This window comes from Mixophyes fleayi, chromosome 1 (genome assembly GCF_038048845.1).
Source record: "Mixophyes fleayi isolate aMixFle1 chromosome 1, aMixFle1.hap1, whole genome shotgun sequence".
Taxonomy (NCBI): domain Eukaryota; kingdom Metazoa; phylum Chordata; class Amphibia; order Anura; family Limnodynastidae; genus Mixophyes; species Mixophyes fleayi.
This window is the reverse complement of record NC_134402.1, coordinates 193,432,837-193,452,984: the sequence shown is the minus strand read 5'-3', so window position 1 is coordinate 193,452,984 and position 20,148 is coordinate 193,432,837. Positions and strand designations below refer to the sequence as shown.

Sequence of the window (20,148 nt, the reverse complement as noted above, 5' to 3'; positions counted from 1 at the left end):
CAGAATACATTTGAGTAGGATATGTCCTCTTGGCATCCACTAAACCCAGATCCATCTGTCAGACTGCCAAATGGTGAAGCATAATTTATTACTCCAGAGAAATTATTTTTACCACTCCAGATTCCAATCGCAGGGTGCTTTACACCACCTCAGTTCACTTTTGACATTGGATGTGGAATTGCATTCTGTGGAATGGTAAAGCAGTGCAATATAATGATTGTATCACCAGTACTTTGCAACAGGACCTGTTCCATTGCTAGACTTGGTGTGAGTACAATTTTGCCTCATCATCTCTAATTGTTGGTATACAAGCCCTTAGGACCCAAACAAAAAAAGTGAAAATAAGTTCTATGTGACCTAGGGCAGCACGGTGGCGAAGTGGTTAGCACATCTGCCTCACAGCACTGGGGTCATGAGTTCAATTACCGTCCATGGCCTTATCTGTGTGGAGTTTGTATGTTCTCCCTGTGTTTGCGTTGGTTTCCTCCGGGTGCTCCGGTTTCCTCCCACACTCCAAAAACATACTAGTAGGTTAATTGGCTGCTATTAAATTGCCCTTAGTCTCTCTCTCTCTATGTCTGTCTGTGTGTGTGTTAGAAAATTTAGAATGTAAGCTGGGGCAGGGACTGATGTGAGTGAGTTCTCTGTACAGCGCTGCGGAATTAGTGGCGCTATATAAATGAATGGTGATGATGATGATGGATTCTGGGGCAGCTGGGTAGTAGAATCCTTATCTCTGCCCACCTGTCCATTAGCCTCACATGTGGTACTTACCGCTATTGATGGAAGTCCAATCCCCAAAAGGGAAAATTTTGTACTAGACGGAACCTTTGTCTCTGCAGATTGGAGCATTACATTTCGAGAAAATGTCTTTATATGTATTGGCGCACACCACCAGTCCCATCATTTTGGGTCTTCCATGGTCACAATTGCATTCTCCTCAAATTGATTGGACCTTTTCTCAGATATTATCCTGGGGCCCTTCCTGCCATTCCAATTGCCTGCTACGAGTGAAAACCTCTACTTTCTGTGGCTGCCAAAACCTTACTTCCACCCCAGTATCAAGCATTTGCAGACGTATTTAATAAACGGAAATCGGAATTACTACCTCCTCATTGCATTTGGGACTGTGCAATTGATATTTTCCGGGTAAAATACCACCCAGGGGTTGTGTCTATCCCCTATCCATTCCTGATACACAAGAAATGTCAGATTATGTTAAAGAAAACCTCTCATGAGGCTTTATTCAACCATCTTCTTCTCCAGCGGGTGCAGGATTTTTTTTTAGTGAAAAAAAGACTGTAAGCTCCAATTGGGCAGGGACTGATGTGAATGAGTTCTCTGTACAGCGCTGCGGAATCAGTGGTGCTATATAAATAAATGGTGATGATGGTGATGATGACCTAGGAGACTCATTAAACATACATTTTCCAGCTACACTGGTCTTACATAACCATGAGCAGCAGGGGTAGCTCTGACTGGGACTGCGGTGCTTGGCTGCAACCAACAATTGGTCAAGCACCACATTCCCAACATGACACTGAAATGGAGAAGCAGCAGTCTGCAGCCTCACATGAAAGATTATGTCACTCATTCAATATTTTAGGCACCCCTTAACTATTGGTGTCCTAGGCAGCAACCTAGGTTCACCTAATGGTAGTGCCAGGCCTGCCACTAAGCAATCTCCAGACCATGTGTCATTTTCAAGCCCTCAGAACTTTCCTAGGTTACTTTGTGGATCATCCAGGACTGTCTATAAGTAGTGCTCCCAGTTTTCCAAGACAGTCCTCTTTTTCCATCCAAGATCTGACCATTCTTACTTTCCCACAATTCAGACACTTGGTCCCTCCACATTAATATAGAAAGAAGGAATAAGTTCTTTTACTCCACTTGAGAGCTAAAAAAAAGTATGGAATGGATTTTATGAACTGAGCAAACATCAGATCACATGAGTGTCTTGACTTTAAGTCATGCTCAGTTTAATAAATCAATCTGTGAATCCTCCGCACACAAAATACTTATGTGTCCAGTGTAATCTTCACATTCTCTGTTGAAAACCAAATGACAGCCCATTTGCAAATGTATTGTCTGTTTGAATGATATTTATAAGTGTTTCCTCCTACTTCACATATGTGTTCATTGTCCATCTGCTGCTCTGTTCTCAGCCAAAATGAGCAGTTTGATGATGTGGGCTCCGACGCTGTTTGTTATTTAAAAGCTAAATCCTATTCTGCTCAAGCTGACATTACTTCAAATTGATTTTACTGAAGGAAATGTACTATAAAACCTAGATTCCATAACCCTTTAAATTAAGGATATAATTAATTTTCATATGGAAACTATATATGTGTATGTGATATTTAATTGTTTCAACATGACATATGGAGGTTGATTTAGAACCCCATATTATTTTAACCAAAGAAACCAGAGAGCGATATTCCCTATGGAGTAACTATAAAAGGATTGGTGGAACCGAATGCTTGGCATGGCAAATTGAATACTTCTAAGGATATGACTCCACTTCTTGTCAGAGAGTGGACTTTTGTCACCCTCCCATTTAGATTTAAGAGACAATAGGCCATTGGGTGCATATTGAAAGTTAAGGTCAGAATAGAGCATTGCTATGACTCTTCTCTTACCCATAGTCAGCAGCAAGTCTTAATAGGGGAGGCAGAGCTGTGGAGGGGAGTTACCAAACTGACAAGTGGCAGCATGTCTCAACTGCAAGTAACAGTAAAATGCAGAGTTGGGAAGACCAAATTCCTGTTTCAGTTGATCAACACCATTACAGTAAAGATGTCTCAATGCAAACACCCCTAACTTATGCCAAATATTACCTTTAGTTAATTTAAGTTTGTGGAGCATACCATTATTCCATAATGGAGTGTCTGGATCATTGCCTTCCCCACCCAAAATATTGTGAGCCTCAATCTTTTTAACCTTCTTGACCACCAGAAGAACCAAAAGTAGAGTAGCATGAGACTCTGTCTGCTCACCAAGGAACCCTACAGAGCACTATTTCCAGAATCCCACAACCAGTCAATTAAGTTGGACAGTTGCGCTGCCAGATAGTAAAATTTAAGGTTGTGAAGAGTCAATCCACCAGATGATTTGAGTCTGCAAAGAGAGCTCAATTTAATCCTGGCCCGTTTATCATCCCAAATAAATGAGGTTGCATATGTATTGATAAATTGAAATACTTCAATACATAAAAAAATTTGGGTTGCACAATCATTTTAAAAATATTACATTTCACTGACATAATAAGAGGAAGTTACTTCCACTAATGGGACTTGAGCTTAAAATAGTCTGTGATAAGGTCACTATTTAGTTTAATAAAATCCGCTGAAACAGGAGAAATCCAGATTCCCACCTACTTAAAATGCAGCATCCACTGCAGGGTGTGAAATGGAGTTAACTCAATAGGGTTGATACCATGAACACGGAAAGATACTGGATTTATCCCAGTTGATTTTGAGGCCCAAAAATCAGGCAAAATCATCCACAGCCTCTAGAAGGTTGGTAAGAGAACATTCTGCATCCGACAAAAATAACAACAATACATGTCATCCAAATAAAGGGCAAGAGTATGCATGGTCCATCCATCGGGGAGACCTGGATGAGTGCAAATCAAGCAGGCCAGAGGTAATCCCCAAATCCAAGTCCTCTCTGGTTCTCTCATTCAAAAATCTGCTGCATTCCATGAGAGCCTAGGGAGCTAAATATTGTCTAAATAAACAGCAAGTTGAATGTCAGTAAATGAAACCTTGGACCCATACAGGTCCTGATAGTATTCAAGAAGGTCATGGCAATATGTTCACCAGTAAAGTGCTTGACGTTCTGGTCATCTAAAATAGTTTTGTCGGTTCTACCGACCAATTTGTCTTGAGTCAAGCAGAAAATATAGCTCCTTCCCATATACGCTACAAAATATTGAGAATGTCTAGAGAATAAGAGCCTACGTTTAATCCAACCACTCCCGCTGCACATGGAGCCATCTAATCATATCCTTCCATGAGCACAAGGAAATGTAGTAGTACTCCAAGTCCCTGCAGGTCTTTTCCAGCTCAGTTTCTTTACGCCGATCAAATTTCTTAATGTCAGCTACTCTTTTGATGAGCATAGCCCTAAGGAAGGATTTAAAGGCACATAAAGCACCTAGTTACATACGTGAGCGTTGTCGCCAAAATAGCACTCCCGTATATATGGACTAAGTCCAGAAGCCATTGGTTACAGGCAAGCTGGGTTCAATTTCTAAAAACGTATACCCTTATTAGCCTCAACATCGACTCGAACCAACAACAGAGAGTGATCAGAGATGGTTCTCGCCAAGTACTCAATAATAGACACAAGGGGTATCAATCTATGAGAGAGGAGAATGAGGTCTATGCCAGAAACTGAGTTATATGAGGTGGAATGCCATGAAAATTATTGTGTGCTGGGATGTCAATGTCGCCATACATCAACAAGACCCATTTCTTCACTGAGTCTGGAGAATGGGGTGGGGCGGGAAGTTAACTCTCATCTTGTCAAATTGAGGATCCATGATGTTATTAAAGTCACCCATACACTACAGGAGTTTCAGGGGAGAGTGGCATAAAGGTTGCTGCCTTTTTAAGTATTTCTGAATTATCAGGGCGTGGATTACAGAGTGCGAGAATTATAATAGGGGGGGGGCACTCAAGAACCACCCATAGAAACACGAATCTGTATGGGTCAAGTTGTGAGTGCTCCAGTGTGAAACATAATTGTTTTTTTTAGGAGAGAATCACCTCTAGCAGTTTGGGAGTGCACTGAATGATAGGCCCACCCTATCAAAGGCCATGTAATAGCAATCTCCCTGCTACCATGTAGATGAGTTTCAAACAACAAGTGATATAGGGATTCTATTTCTTGATTTGAGAGAGCACCACTGGGCACTTGACCTTGTCATTAAGGCCCCCAATATTCTAGGTGAGCAAACAGAGGCCTGCCACAACAGAACTACTTATTGCCATGATTAGTTATTTTATAACGGAATGAATCATGAGAAAATGGAAAGTAAATGACCTCTGGGTGAAGGAGGGACCCCTGGAGCCTGCTGTGCATGCAACAGAGTAAAAGAACAAAACAAATGAAATAGTCACAAGTAGCTGTTTCAAAAAAATAACATGTACCATGGAGTACAGGGAAATACACAAAAAATAGAGAAATCACGGACTAAAGCTAACCCAACTCATATATCCTGCTGTCGCAATGGTATTAGCAAAATGGTATGATACAGTATAGAAAAATACACACAGTGAACATAACTATAACCCAACCTAGGGTATACTTGAATCCCAAATCTAAATACAGCCTACACCAGTCCTATAATAACTACTTATAAAAACTCCAAAAACCCGATACCAAAAAAGAGATAAGCTATGAGGGCAAAACCAAACTAAGCTATTGTTAGCTGTAACTCTTCTATGTATAACTCATATACCACTGCTGCCAGAACAGTCGTAAAATCAGAAGCAGCAGTTTTTTAAATCCCCAAACAGCTTGCAAAGATATACAAAACACATACAACTCGAGCCCTTGCCAGTGGTCTCCTGTCCAGCCAATCCATTGCCTCCTGTGGAGAAGAGAAAAAATGGTGTCTACCATCTGCGATCACCCAGAGCCTAGCCAAAAACATTTCAGAGTATTGAAGTTGTAAACCACACAGCCTCCTCTTAGCTTGTGTAAACATGGATCTGCTCTTTTGAATTTACAATGCAAAGTCCAGAAAAACAGAAATGGTATGATCCTTGGATTTAAGAGGGCCTTACTGGTGTACAAGTTTAAGAATCTCGTCTCGGTCTTTTGAAATGTAAATCATGACAATAAAGGTACGCGATGGAGCACCTGGTTGGGGTGCCTGTGAAGGGGGAGATTGTGAGCCTTTTCAACTGTGAAATGAGGGGAAAATGCCTTTCCCTAAACTCTCGGATTAACCAGTTCATAAGGAATGACTCAGGGTTGGAGCCCTTCGCTCTCTCCGGGAGGCCAACAAATCTCAGATTTTTACTGCAGAGTCAGCCCTCCAAAGCAGACATTGTTTTGCTTACATTGGGTGATTTGAGCAGCCCGGTCAGTGAGAATACCTTGAATCAGAGCAGCAGAGTCTTCCAGAGAGAAGATTCTGTGTTCTGCCTCCCCCACTCGCTCACGCATTTTTTGAAGATCATGTTGACTAAATGAAAGGTCCACCTGTACCTCACCTTTTTTTTTAGTGACCCTCTTTTCAGAGGCTGTGATTGCTAAGAGCACTTGCAGTAAAGATGGAGTCTCTTCTTGAGCTGGTTAGAGTCAGTTGGAGTTTTTGACGGTTGAGAAACCGAAGGCTATTTCTTAAGGTTAGCAGAGGTGGACTGGCGGGCATATTAGTTTAATTTGGCTGCGGCAGTTATGACTTGGCTTGATTTCTCCATAGTGACAGAAGAGATGTGTAATGAACAGTGCGTCAGCGCCCTCTACCGCAGTCCAGCTGCTGCATTTTGGGTATGAGTCACACTCAACCCCTATCACGCATACACTGGTTTAGTTCCATTCTGATCCTTATGTACATTGGTTTCCCTTGGTTACTGCTGTTTTGCTGTACAGCCTGTCGTTCCTCTATCCTCGGATGCCATCTTGCCAAGTAGTCTGCATATGCACAACCCCGGGAACCTTTAAAACATCTGCTCCGCGTTAATTGGATGATCACCGGCCAGTTCCCTTTATAAGGGTCCTCCTCCTTTCTATGGGTGTCAGATCATCAGGTCTCCCTACCTGATAGGAAGCATCAGCTCTGACTCCTGTTCGTGCTTATACTTACCTTTGTTCCTGACTTCGTGGGTTAGACCGCTTATTCATCGGTTGCAGCCTCACTCGTTATCGGTCCTGTTCCAGAGTTATAACACCTGTGTGGATCTCAGTGCTTCTGCTCTTTGCAGCTAATCAATTCACAGCTACTCCTGTTCAGCCTAACCTGCTGGTAAGACCTGTGACCTGTGACCTAGTGCTTCGCTCAGCATGCATCCTGTTCTTGAATTACAACACTAGGGCATACTTGCCAACTTATGGCAAGTATGATCCGGGATCATGCCGGGAAAGGTGGGCGTGCAGGGGGTGGGGCTCCAAAAATCGCGTGATTTTGGCCACACCCCGTGATGTAATGACGCAAAACGCGTCATTTTATAGCGGGGACGGAGCCAAACGCAGCGATTCCTGCTGAATCACGCGGTTTTGGACCTAATTCTGCCCACTTCACTAGGAGATTGCCACACTCTCCCAGGAGTCCGTGAGACTCACGCAAAATGTGGGGGTCTCCCGGACATTCTGGGAGAGTTGGCAAGTATGCACTAGGGTATACCTCAGTCTTTCTGAGTCCTGCAGCTCATCACTTCACAGCATCATCGTTCAGCTTATTCTGCTGTTAAGACCTGTGACTATACTGCATTGCTCAGCATTTGTCTTGAATTTCTACACTAGTGTATACCTCAGTCCTTCTGAGTCTGGCAGCTCCTCGCTTTACAGTAATACCTGCTCAGCCTATTCCATTGTTAAAACTCATGGCTATACTGCTGATCATCACACAGCATCCGTCCAGTTCCTGAATTTCCATATACCTGAGAAATCTCCTTGCTGCCTGTTCTAAACGGCAGGGAATTGCCAAACCCTAACTTGTGATTGGAGAGTCAGGTTAGGGATGTTTAAATCCTCTCCGAGTATCAGTTCTTCCTCTATTTGTGTACCCCAAAATTCTCCATGGACCATCTGGTCCCAAACCTTAATCTGCATTACTGGGTTCTGGGGCAGCTGGGAACCTTATTTCCTCCTCAGTAGTAGTATCCTTATCTCTGCCCACCTGTCCATTAGCCTCACCTCTAGTCCTTACCGCTATTGATGGAAGTCCAATCCCCAAAAGGGAGAATTTTGTACTGGACGGAACCTTTGGAGCATTACATTTCGAGAAAATGTCTTTACATGTATTGGCGCACACTACCAGTCCCATCATTTTGGGTCTTCTATGGTTACAATTGCATTCTCCTCAAATCGATTGGACCTCTACTCAGATATTGTACTGGGGCCCTTCCTGCCATTCCAATTGCCTGCTACGAGTGAAACCTCTACTCAGTGTGACGCCTCTTTCTGTGGCTGCCAAAACCTTACTTCCACCTCAGTGTCACGGTTCCAAAGCGGGACAACTGGATCCTGGTGGTTCACTGGAATTGACGTGACTTCAGCTAGGGGCGCGGAGTCTAACAAGCGAAAGGTGTTAACCAGTGATTCCCATAAGGGAATATGGACTTCGCGGCTTCCACTTGCAGGTCGCGGCCCCCTAGGAAGTTCCCATGGCACCACGAGAGAGAGAGAGAGCGTAGACAAATGTAGGTAGTATGCGTTGCTACTGGCAACTGGCGAGAAGATGAGCCAAGGGATATTGCTAGGAGCGGATCTACCGGATAGCCTGCCGCGTTGCCACTGGAGATGGTAGCGATAATGATGCGAAATAAGCTCCAGGAGGGAATAGCGGAATATACTGTGGCGTAGGAGCCCGGAGGTGCAGGAACTCGGAAAGGCTGAGCAGGAATCCCCAGGAATCTTGAGACGACACAGGAGCTGTATTCAGTACGTGTGTCAGAGACTGATTGAAAGAACCAGCACAGATTTCAGGTCAGGAAGGCATTAAATAGTGTAGTTCAAATTAGGCAGCCAATAGAGGGCAGTAGAAGCAGAGAAAAGGGTTAGGACGTTCTGCGCATGCGCAGAACAGTGATTGCCGATCCAGGAAGCAGAGAAACAGTGCTGGAGGAGAGCTGCAGCATGGCACCAGGTAAGTGAGGCAGGGAATAGATATTAGGCGGGGGGAGCAGTGGAGACAAAGGATACACACGCCGGCTCCCGCGTCGGACAGTGGGAGTGCGGCGTGTGACACTCAGTATCAATCATTTGCAGACGTATTTGATAAACGAAAATCAGAATTACTACCTCCTCATCGCATTTGGGACTGTGCAATTGATATTCTTCCAGGTAAAATACCACCCAGGGGTTGTGTCTATCCCCTATCCGTTCCTGAAACACAAGACATATCAGATTATGTTAAAGAAAACCTCTCATGAGGCTTTATTCAACCATCTTCTTCTCCAGCGGGTGCAGGATTTTTTTTAGTGAAAAAAAAAGACGGGACATTACGTCCCTGTATCGACTACAGAGGCCTCAATACTATCACCTTAAAAAATCAGTATCGCACTCCATTGATCACCAAATTATTTGACCAAATTAAAGGGGCACAGATCTTCAACAAGCTGGACCTGAGGGACGGTTATAACCTTATCAGAATTCGTGAGGAGGATGAGAGGAAAATGCAATTTAATACTAGAGACGGCCACTACGAATATCTGGTTATGCCGTTCGGCCTCAGCAATATGCCAGCAGTGTTTCAAAGTTTTGTGAACAAAATTTTTAGAGGCATTCTGTATTCATCTGTGCTCGTTATTTAGATGATAATTTAATTTTTCTCGCCGGACTTAAAATCTCTCATCGGGCTCACGTGGCAGAGGTGCTGTCCAGGCTCAGAGCTAACCAGCTCTTCTGTAAGTGTGTTTTCGAAACATCAGAAACAACCTTCTTGGGTTATATTGTGTCAGGACAAGGATTACGCATGGACCCCTGAAAAAGTCTGAGCCATTATCAACTGGCCTATCCCCTCCGGCCTGAATGCCATCCAATGTTTCTTTGGATTTCTCCCAAGAAAGGACAGCGACCTGCGGTTGAGAGCAGCAAAGACCGCGACCTGCGGTTGAGAGCAACTAAGACCATATTCTCTTGCGGGAATCCCTGGTGAATACCTCTCTTTCTTCCGTTTGACTTCGCACCTATCACTCAAGCAGAGATCAAGACCATTCCCACCAACTGGTTTTCGCGACACCTCCTCCCCTCCCACCCCCCAAAAAAACCCAAATCACCAGAGAAGAATAAAATAATACCACTGTCTAAAATGATGAAAGCTCGTATCCAATGTCTACTCCACCCAATAAATGCAAAAAACAGTAGTTCCAGGCCCCACTAACTCCAAATTCACAGGGAGCACGTTAAGTCACATATAAGCAGAGAATGGGCACTCGAAACAGGTGCAAATGGAGATTTAGCAGCCTCCAAAGTGTAGTGGCAGTGCAGGCTGAGAACACAGAAGGGAGCACCCCATTATGTAACGTAGGTACACCCAGGCGGGGAACTATAATCACAGTAATGTGATTGAGCTAGACAGCAGGCAGTTCAATAGGGATGTAAAAGAATCACCACATATCAATAATAGCCAGGCAGTTATGTTAGACATGCTGCCCAATGGTCAAAGAGGAATTTGGTATAGATACAAATGAGGGTGCAAACAAAGCATGCTTTTAGTACTCACACAGGTCTAGGCTTCAGTGAAGGAGCCAGTACATCCAAAGAAGTTGGTGCATGTATTGATGGCAGTTGAGGCTTAAAATGGGTGCGAAATGTGCGCCAAACATCCAGTGGCACGTACAGGAGCACTGGGCATCAGGATGGAGTCACTCAGACTAAAGTTATCACCACCAGGGAGCATAGAGGGAATGAGAGGAGGAGAAGCAGGCCTGGAGTGCGAACTAAGTTAAACAAGGGGACACTTAGTGTTGTCCGTGGCCACCAGTAAACTCCCACCAGATGGTAAAGCTCTGGAAGATTGTGGAGAAACAGATCTCCCTGAGGCCCTGACAGCAGATCACCATCCTGGAGCAGAGGAATGAAGGCAGGTGGAGCAGACCCCGATTGAATGAACTCATTTCATGACACATTGTTGGCACACAAGATTTCATTGGTAGGGTAGAGACTCTACAGGGCAGGTGCCGGGAATGCACTGGTAGGGAGCTATCAGACCTATGCTAGTGGGATGGAGGGCCAGGTGGAAGGAGCCGAAATCCAAGTCACACCACGTGTCAACCAACAAGCAGGTTAAGCCCAGCGCACGCAGGCAGCCAGATGAGTAGGTACTTGTCTGGCATGGCAGACCTGGGCTACAACAAAGCTAATTGTGGTACAAAGACAGGAGGGGCAGCTAGGACCCAAATTGATGGATATTGCAGGTGAGCGGGAATCCTACGTCCTATGCCATACCACACCAAGCTGCGCCCACAGAATCATTTTGTTTAACAAAATTTAATCTAAATTTTTGACTCTATTGACTATTTCTACAATGGACATCAGCTATTGTACAAGGAGTTCTTTACAACACTTTTGCAGAAGTTCCCACAAATGTGTTGCACTTTCACCCTTCTGTCCAGTTCATTCCAAATGAGCTCGAAGGGGCTTAAGTCTGGAGACTGTGCTAACCATCCCATGATTTCAAATCTACAGACATGTTATTTTCCTCAATGGTAGTTTTGACATAGTCTGGAGGTATGTTTTGAGTGATTATTTTGCTGTAGGATGAACCCCTGACCAACTAGGAGTAGACCAAAAGGTATTGCATAGTGCTGCAAATATCCTTTGGTAGTCCTTTTGGATCAGGGTGCCATTCACTCTGTGCAAATCATCGACTGTGAATCCAACAAAAGAGCTTCAGATCCTCACGCTTCCTCTATCATGTTTGACAGTTGGTGTCACACACTGAGGAACCATCCTTTCATCTACTCATCGGTGTACAAAAACCCTGAGTGATGAACCAAAGATTTCAAATTTTGATTCATTAGTCTATAAGAACTTCTTTCAGTCTTCAGTGATCCACTGGCAGTGCTTCATGGCCCAGGAAAGCTTCTTTTTCTTATTTTGCCAACTTAGCAATGGCCACTCGACCTGTCAAATCTGCAAATTGAAGTTCCCACTTCACGGTTGAAACTGAGACTTGTTTACTTCAACCACTGTTAAGCTGTGCTTGAAGCTGTTGTCCTGCAAGTTGCCTATCACGCAAATATTAACTCTCAGAAACGTGTCTTCTGATTCTGTTGTGATTTTCGGTCATCCTGTGAGAGTTTTCTCCAGTTTCCAAGTGCCTTTTGCGGATGTAGAAAAATGTACTCACTTGTAAGTTATAATGGTTTGTTTGTCATCCTTTATTAATTGTTTTTTTTCTTACCATTCTGATAGCAATATACTAAATATAACAAAATACTACTTCCTGCAGTACAATATTGCCCAAATAATGCATCAGGGTGTAATAACAGTCTGTTCCCCCTGTCGGTTATACAGACAAGGGGTTTGTAATCAAGTAATCAACAAAGTTGGGACACCTATAGAAATTGTGTGCATCAACTTGCAAGGCTTACTGTACTTCCATTACTGCAGAACACTGTAAACTGTTGACCCATTTAGTGTTCCTTGAAAAAGGCCAGTATTTAGTAGCAACACTTTTTTTTATCCTCTAGCAGTTTACTGCATACCTTTGTACCATTTCAGGTTATTCATTGGTCTTAAATTGCTTAAAGTTCAATAAAACATGGGGGCGTTCTACAACTTTTGACCAGAAGTGTAGTTCCACAGGTAAATTTAAATAAAAAGTGTTGTTGTCCATAGCAACTAGGTATTTGCTATTGCTGTTAGGTGTGAATCTGGTTGCCATGGGCAACATCCCTTTTACTTCAGAGTTAACTGTAGGATAGTTTTTATAAACTGTCCCTATCAGATATATTCTTGATTTTCTTGAAAACTCCTTAGCATGGCTAATGCTAATCTGTGCTTCTAAAATACAGATTTGAGTATTTACCAGGGTTGAAAACATTTTGCCAATTGCAGAACAATGATGAAGTATATATTAAAATGGAAGCTCTCATATATATATATATATATATATATATATATATATATATATATATATATATATATATATATATATTGCACCATCCACAGTAGGCTCACTTGAATTCAGATGATCAACAATTTAATATGAAACCACAAACAGCTCTGAAATCATTACATAACCACAGTTGAGTGAAAATGTGCCTGTTTAGGGGGGGTCATCTAAACACAGAACCGTTGATGGGATGACCCATATACACACAGCACTCTGTAACTGTGCGTTACTCAGTCTTTACACACACACACACACACACACACACAGACACTACCTCCCTCTTCTCTCTCCCTCCCCAATGGCCAGCTGTGCCTAGTACACTTATTATCTCTGGCTGTGCAGATAACATAAGGGAAAGAGCAGACAGGGAGAGAAAAAGAGAGACTGCAAGCAGAATTCACATCTGAACAGCCATGAAATCCAGGAGAGACAAACTGAAAATCCCATCTTTGACATTAGAGTGAGTATCTGCATATGGCTAGAATTTCCTGGGGATGGGATCTCCTCCGGCACACTGAATTAACAGACAAATACAGAGAGGTTTATGATATTTTGGGAGGGTTTTGGGAAACGGCTGAAACAGCTGTTGAAGCCTAGCATTTTATCTAATAGGGAAATGAGTGTTAAAATGTGAATTGGAAAGGAAGTGTAAATTGCAGTATATTCCAGAGAAAGGAATGTTATGTAGAAAATACCGGTGATATTCAGCTGTTATAAATTATTATTGTTTCTACTGTATTGCATTGACTGAGGAGAATTAGTAAGTGTTCCAGATACTACATTATAATGGATGACACTGCCAATCACTGACTTCCAATGAGTGGACTGTCGTTGTCTAATAATCAATGAGATGGCTACTAATGACATGGTTTACCTAGGAATTTGTTTCTTAAAAGTAGAGTTGATTTGCAATAAACTGTAGTACTGAGTATCTGACACATTAAAAGTTAAAAACAAAATGCAGTTGCTTCCAATATATGAAGTAAGTGTAACAGGCTAAATGAGTGGGGCTACCTCCATCATAAAGACTCTCACATAGTAGTAAGTAAAGCTGCCATTTATATATTGTTAGAAAATAATTTAGAGTGATGTACAAATAGGTCCACTGGCTAGGATGCATTATAATGTCTTGTTATATTGGTTCAACGTTGTACAATGCAATTAACAATGCAATTATATAAAGGGAATGACCTTCACTACCTGACTAGCAGAACTGTTGCAGCCTTTTCAAGGGGTCCACACCCATTATCGAAAAACCATTTTACTAAAATCATATTCTCTGTACTCATGGCGCACAGAGACTGTTCAACGTGAATTGTTCCTCATTCTCAGAACTGCGGCACCTGATTATAAAGCCACCCAATCAGGTCCCACAGTTCCACACACAGAATTTTGATAACTTTTGAGGATCTCCAGAGTGTGGGTAGCTGTATTTCTATAACAGGGGTCACTGCTTAGCTAATCTCCCCCCTACACACCAATCTGTCTATCCTCTTAACAGGAGTTTACCAATGCAGTTTATAAGCAGTTAGAAAATGCTACAGCTAGAATGCAGACTTGTATGTGTTTTTACAAAGCATTTTATTTGGACTTCTGATGTTTGTTAGCAACATGGGAGGGCTGGCAAATTTTAGCCCAGGGGGCAAGACTCGACTCTGCAGCCCATTAGGAACATTTTAAAGGAAAAAAAATGAAGGTAGCCCAGTGACCCAGCACAAGGCAGCCCACTATGGGACCGGCCCGGGGGGCAGAAGCCCAGCCTGCCCCTGGTCAGCAAGTGAAAATGTCTGGAGCATTTGTTTTGGGGAATACAAAATGACAGTCAATGCTATAGATCACACTTATCAAAGTTGTTATTTACTGTGTTGTTTATTGGAAATTGTACAGTATAAATCTAAGGAAACTGCTAACTGTATATGTCAGAAACTATCTATATTTAAATTACAGGTTATCACATCCAGATTTGTTAGTATTTCTGCGTGAAGCTACTTGTTGTATTACTATTTGTGTATGGATGAGTTCAGATTAAACTATATTATTGAACCAGTTTTGAACTTAATCTGTATGTGTTTTGGTCATGTATTTGTATAAGCACCAGTATTGGATGACTGTCTCCATGTTTTATAAGGTTTCTCAGGGTGGCAGCAGGGCTTTGCATGTTTATGTATGTATACAAGTGTACCTGTTTTTAAACTATCTGTGTATTGGTACGTACGTGTTTATCTCCCTGTATTTATGGAAGTTCTTATATCAGTGTATGTACAGGTCTGGGGGGAGGGTTGTTGTTTTTAAACTGCAATCTAAAAATCCATAGGTAAGTAAGAGAAAAAAGTCAGATGTATCAGTAATTTCTCATTTTATAAAGATTTACATTCCCGTTCTTCTACCATTAAATGGCTTTAGCTGTATTGTTAAACTCTGTTCATAAACCTCACAGTGAAAGGGTATCTTACTGCAGTGGTACTGATGGGATTACCATGGAGACAGAATCTTCCTGCCTGGAAAACACCTCTCCATTTATAACCCAGCTTAATACCATACACCACCTTTACAAATCAGACACACTGTCTCTGAAGAAAACCAGGGGTTCCACTGCAGATCACAGCTGGTTTGGGGGGTTATTTTTATGTTGTTGCTAGGAGACCAGATTTCATATTTCAATAATTATTTAGGTTATTTTAGTGTGTATTTGAATATCTCATGTAGAATATGGTGACCTTTTATAAAGTCATATAAATGTCATGAGCATTGATTTTTTTTTTTTTTTTTATTATTTCATTATAGCATTTTTAATTATGTTTAAAACATTCTACAGTTCTCTGTTGCATGCTGTTTCTATGTATTTTTATATGCTTGTCCAGTATTTGCAACCCTTGTAATGCCATCAATTCCCCATAATTTAATTTTAAAGGAAAAAGAGGTATGGTATAGTTATACTTTTCCAAGTGTCAACAACCTTAGGGACACTGTAAAACAAGACATTAAATAAACTGAAAGAGACAATTGTTTACTAATGTAGACAGAACTGCAAAATTATCCAGAATGTGTATTCTAAGAAGAGTTGGATTTCCAAGGCTTAAGTATGAGGTGTTTGGATAACTGACTGAACAGGGCAGTAAAGCAGCTAATTATGGGCCTCCTGCATGTAATAATTAACATCACTAGAGCTAGTGAAATACATTGCTATGGAAGCGTGGCTTTAACCACTTCAGTACCTTTAAAAGCAAGTTAACTCGCTAGTTGCCAGTCTGTCTCGTTGACTCACTGATAACAACAGCATGTGTATTAGAGAGCTAACAGATGCAGCACCGTTTATAGTGGCTCAGCAAATCATGAAAATGTAAATCATGTCTTCTATTCTAAAATGATATTCTGTACAGAAAAATAATGTTATGTAATTTGCACTGCCTTGCCATTTGTTGGTCTGTTTACTTAGGATAACATATTTTTCTGTGACTATATGGCACATATCAACTACATAGCAAAGTACTGGTTAACTGAATTGAATGTCAGAGTAGATTTTTTGTAACCCATTTACATGTTCTCAGCCTGTGTATGCACATCATAGTCTGCTATGTGGTAGACTGGCATTGCAATTCAATGTCAAATACTGAGATATACAGATGAACAAAACAATTCACTTGATTTTTACGATTTGGTGCCCTTCCAATAGTTTGTAAATTTAGGTCTACATTTTATAAACTGCGGGTTTGAAAAAGTGCAGATGTTGCCTATAGCAGCCAATCAGATTCTAGCTGTCATTTTGTAGAATGTACTAAATAAATGACGTGTGATGTGCCATTGTACAAAACAATCATTAACAATATGTATCTCCTTAAAGTTTGAGCAAGCATGATCCTCTAACAGTTTATTTTATTGAAACTCTTTGCCTATCTCCCTCTCTACAACTGTAGCCCTGTGGAATATGTTGGTGTTATATAAATAAAAGAATAACATGTTACCAAGCAATAACCAGTTCCAATAATTCTAAAACAAAAAACATTGAAATTTGCCAGTACAAGCTACAGCGAGTGAAATTCGATGCCAAGAGAAAACAAGATTCAATGAGAAAGGTGGCGACTCAGTTTAGATGCTTAATGTGAAAATTGTGACTCCCTAACTGTCAATTGTGATTTTTTTTTATGGTAGTCAACCCCAGTCTTTTGTTTTTAAATGGGAGTAGAAGAAAGTTATTCCATTAAATATAGCCATAAATAGCAAACTATGCCCAGCCCTGGAGACCCCTGCACTCAAAACACATATACAAGTGATCTGCTTTGTAATCAGATGTACAGATTTAGCTAATGGTGATAACTATGTTGCTTCAGAAAGATAGTCTGATGATTCAGCTACAGTGGCTTTTATCATAGTTTGAAATACTTGTGAAGCAGAGACTGACACTAATTTATTCTCTATGCTAAAATATAGTGAGGACAACCTGAAGAGAAGACCAGAGCATGATGTCTTGCATGGTGATTAGAAAGATTTTCTTTATTTTAAAACATCATCATCATTTTAATTTAATTTTCAATTTTGGGTCAACAAAATGCAAAATGGGAAAGAGGGACATAAAATGGACCTAGGTAAGAGGGGACATAATGTAGATCGAACACAATAAAGCATATAAATCAGCGTAAGCAATTCCATCAATAAAAACATGAACATTGGCAGGTCAAAAAGGTATGTAACATAAGTAAGAAAAGCTAGTCAGACATGGGTATGGGAGATTCAAGCAAATGGACTTGAATCGGGGATGACCCTAGGAGAGACTGGGTATGAGGGGATCTCTCTCCATCAGCGATGTACTCATGCCAACGAAACCACTTTATGAAGGGGGAAGACACAGCAGTGGAGTAAGGCATGCCTAGCATCTCCATCTCTAAACTAACCTTAGAGATTTTGTGAACAGATGGAAGTGTCAGAGCCTTTCAGGATTGGTCTATGGAGGCTTGAGTGGCAATTGGGATATGGCCAATCACATAACTCTAACAGGATGGGATGTGGAGGTGAAGTGGTGGAAGAGTGCCAGTTCAGGGGAGAAAGGAAGTGTGTGGTGAGTGACAGCTCTAACTAGGTTAAAAACATCTGTCGATAAAGTCTTAACTGCTGGGAATCCCTAAAATCTATGAAAAATATCACTTTTCTTGTTGAAATTACGCCAATAGTGTGAATGTGAAGGCCACACTTTATGCAATTTTCCAGGGGTCAAGTATAGTCTATTAAGCAATTTGATCAACATGTCTGTGTGGTTGAGGCATCAAGATATAAGGTAAGCGGACAAGAATATAGTCTCCCATTGGGCTATAGAAATTATCTGTCCCACGTTAGTTGGACAGGGGATTTCAGAGGGTTGTCTACTGAGGTAAGAAACTGATACCAAAAAGTGATACTCTTTGTCAGTTTAGCCAAGAGCATGGTGGGGGGTTGATGAAGAGAAGCAGAAATTATTAATAGAGGTGTCTTCTAGACGATTGGTTTGGGTACATAACTCTAAGGCTTCTTTAAATGTGGTTTTAAGAAAGAAGATATTTTGACAGTGATTGCACTTATATTAGCACTGCTGGATAGTAAAACTTACTGGAATAACACCTGATACTTAACATGCTGTTGCAGCCACTTAATTAAAAGGTCGGAAATAGCTGACCTTCTTTAGCAACAACATTAACCAGGAAAACTATCAGTGTAGTCCACAGTTTTGTCTCTATGGTTACAGATTTTGCAAAGAATGGTCAGTTCTTCACAACATGTCAAATGGGGGCAAGACTGTTTCATAGTTTTCAACAGATGATCTCATGAAGATTTCAAGTATCATGATTTATTCAGGAGAAGTATACCACAGTGATGATTTTAATTCAACATCTTTTTTGAGCAGTGTTACACTGTAAGGCCCCAAACATTTTGGAATTTGCTTACCCTGGTTATTAGCAATAATGAGCACAGTAGACTGAAAGCTAAAATACTGGTCTCCCCAGGGTGTGAACAGGATTAGTGTTCAAATAATATAGAATCAATTAGTGGTATGCATTGCATCCTGTAATGCATATCACATCCTGCTCAACTTAACGTAGCAAACATTTATTGAGGGAGGAGTGAATTAGACACATGATTCTGAACTTCTGGAGATATTTGACTGTATGAAATATGGAAATGCCTGTAATAATAAATGATCAATGTATTATGGATAATCTACATACCTCTTATGACCGAAGAGGGATACATAAAAATATGATATCAGGGGAGGACAGGGAGGGATGGTGAGAAGGCCCTCAGGTGGCTATAATCAGGAGGCTAGTGGATCTGCTTTATATTATACTGCAGATCAAACGGAGTGAAATATGTCAGAGTGACCTAGATGGTAAAACTGATACCGTGATTCATATAAGGGAGTACTACATAGTGAATGGTTATATATGAGGAATACCCCCAGTTTTCAACAAAATGAATATTGCAGCACAGTCCATGTAAGACAAGATCACTTGCATTTCATCATTATCATCATCATCATTTATTTATATAGCGCCACTAATTCCGCAGCGCTGTACAGAGAACTCATTCACATCAGTCCCTGCCCCATTGGAGCTTACAGTCTAAATTCACCTATATAGAAACACACTCACACAAACAGACAGAGAAGGAGACTGACAGGGAGAGACTAGGGTCAATTTTGATAGCAGCCAATTAACCTACCAGTATGTTTTTGGAGTGTGGGAGGAAACCGGAGCACCCGGAGGAAACCCACGCAAACACAGGGAGAACATAAAAACTCCACACAGATAAGCCCATGGACGGGAATCAACCTCATGACCCCAGTGCTGTGAGGCAGAAGTGCTAACCACTAGGCCACTGTACTGCCTGCTGCATTTAATTATGAATGACATAATGACATTTGAACATCAAAGATGGTGAGTGCATTAATAATTAATAGGAACTTAAAACACTAATAACTGCTCACCAATCGCCAAAACAATCAAAATGAAAAACAATCTAGACCTTGAAGGGTTAACAATTCACTGGGTACTGACCAATAGATGAAGGTCAAAATTCAATGCACTGATCCGAATCAATTTAAAAATCCTGCTTCAATCTTTGATCGGTTTCGCTTTGACAACGCTAACTCAGCGAAACGCGTGCTGAGTTTGACCATACCAAATCTAAATTTGATAATATAAATTGAATCCCACTAAGATACTAAATCTTATAGACTTTGAAAATGAATGAAAGAAAGCTCCAATTAGCCCCGAGATGTAGTGGCGCTATCAAAGGCAGATAGCAATTCACAGTTGTACTCTAGGATGTATGAATGAATGGTTTAAATACTCTACATGGTAAATGGTATTGATACATATAGT

General features: G+C 41.3%; 1 protein-coding gene across 6 annotated transcripts in view; it reads left to right on the top strand.

The window, feature by feature from the left end:
- The window catches only part of MAST3 (microtubule associated serine/threonine kinase 3), a 190,940-nt gene that overhangs the window by 22,493 nt on the left and 148,299 nt on the right, over nt 1-20,148 (top strand). Inside the window, exon 1 of one of the 6 annotated variants that reach the window (XM_075204698.1) lies at nt 12,961-13,259. The exons of the other annotated variants lie outside the window; for them this stretch is intronic. Coding sequence (XP_075060799.1) covers nt 13,213-13,259 — 47 coding nt within the window. The 5' untranslated portion in view covers nt 12,961-13,212. Of the gene's footprint in view, nt 1-12,960; nt 13,260-20,148 lie in introns of those variants that run through there. 6 annotated transcript variants of the gene reach the window in all.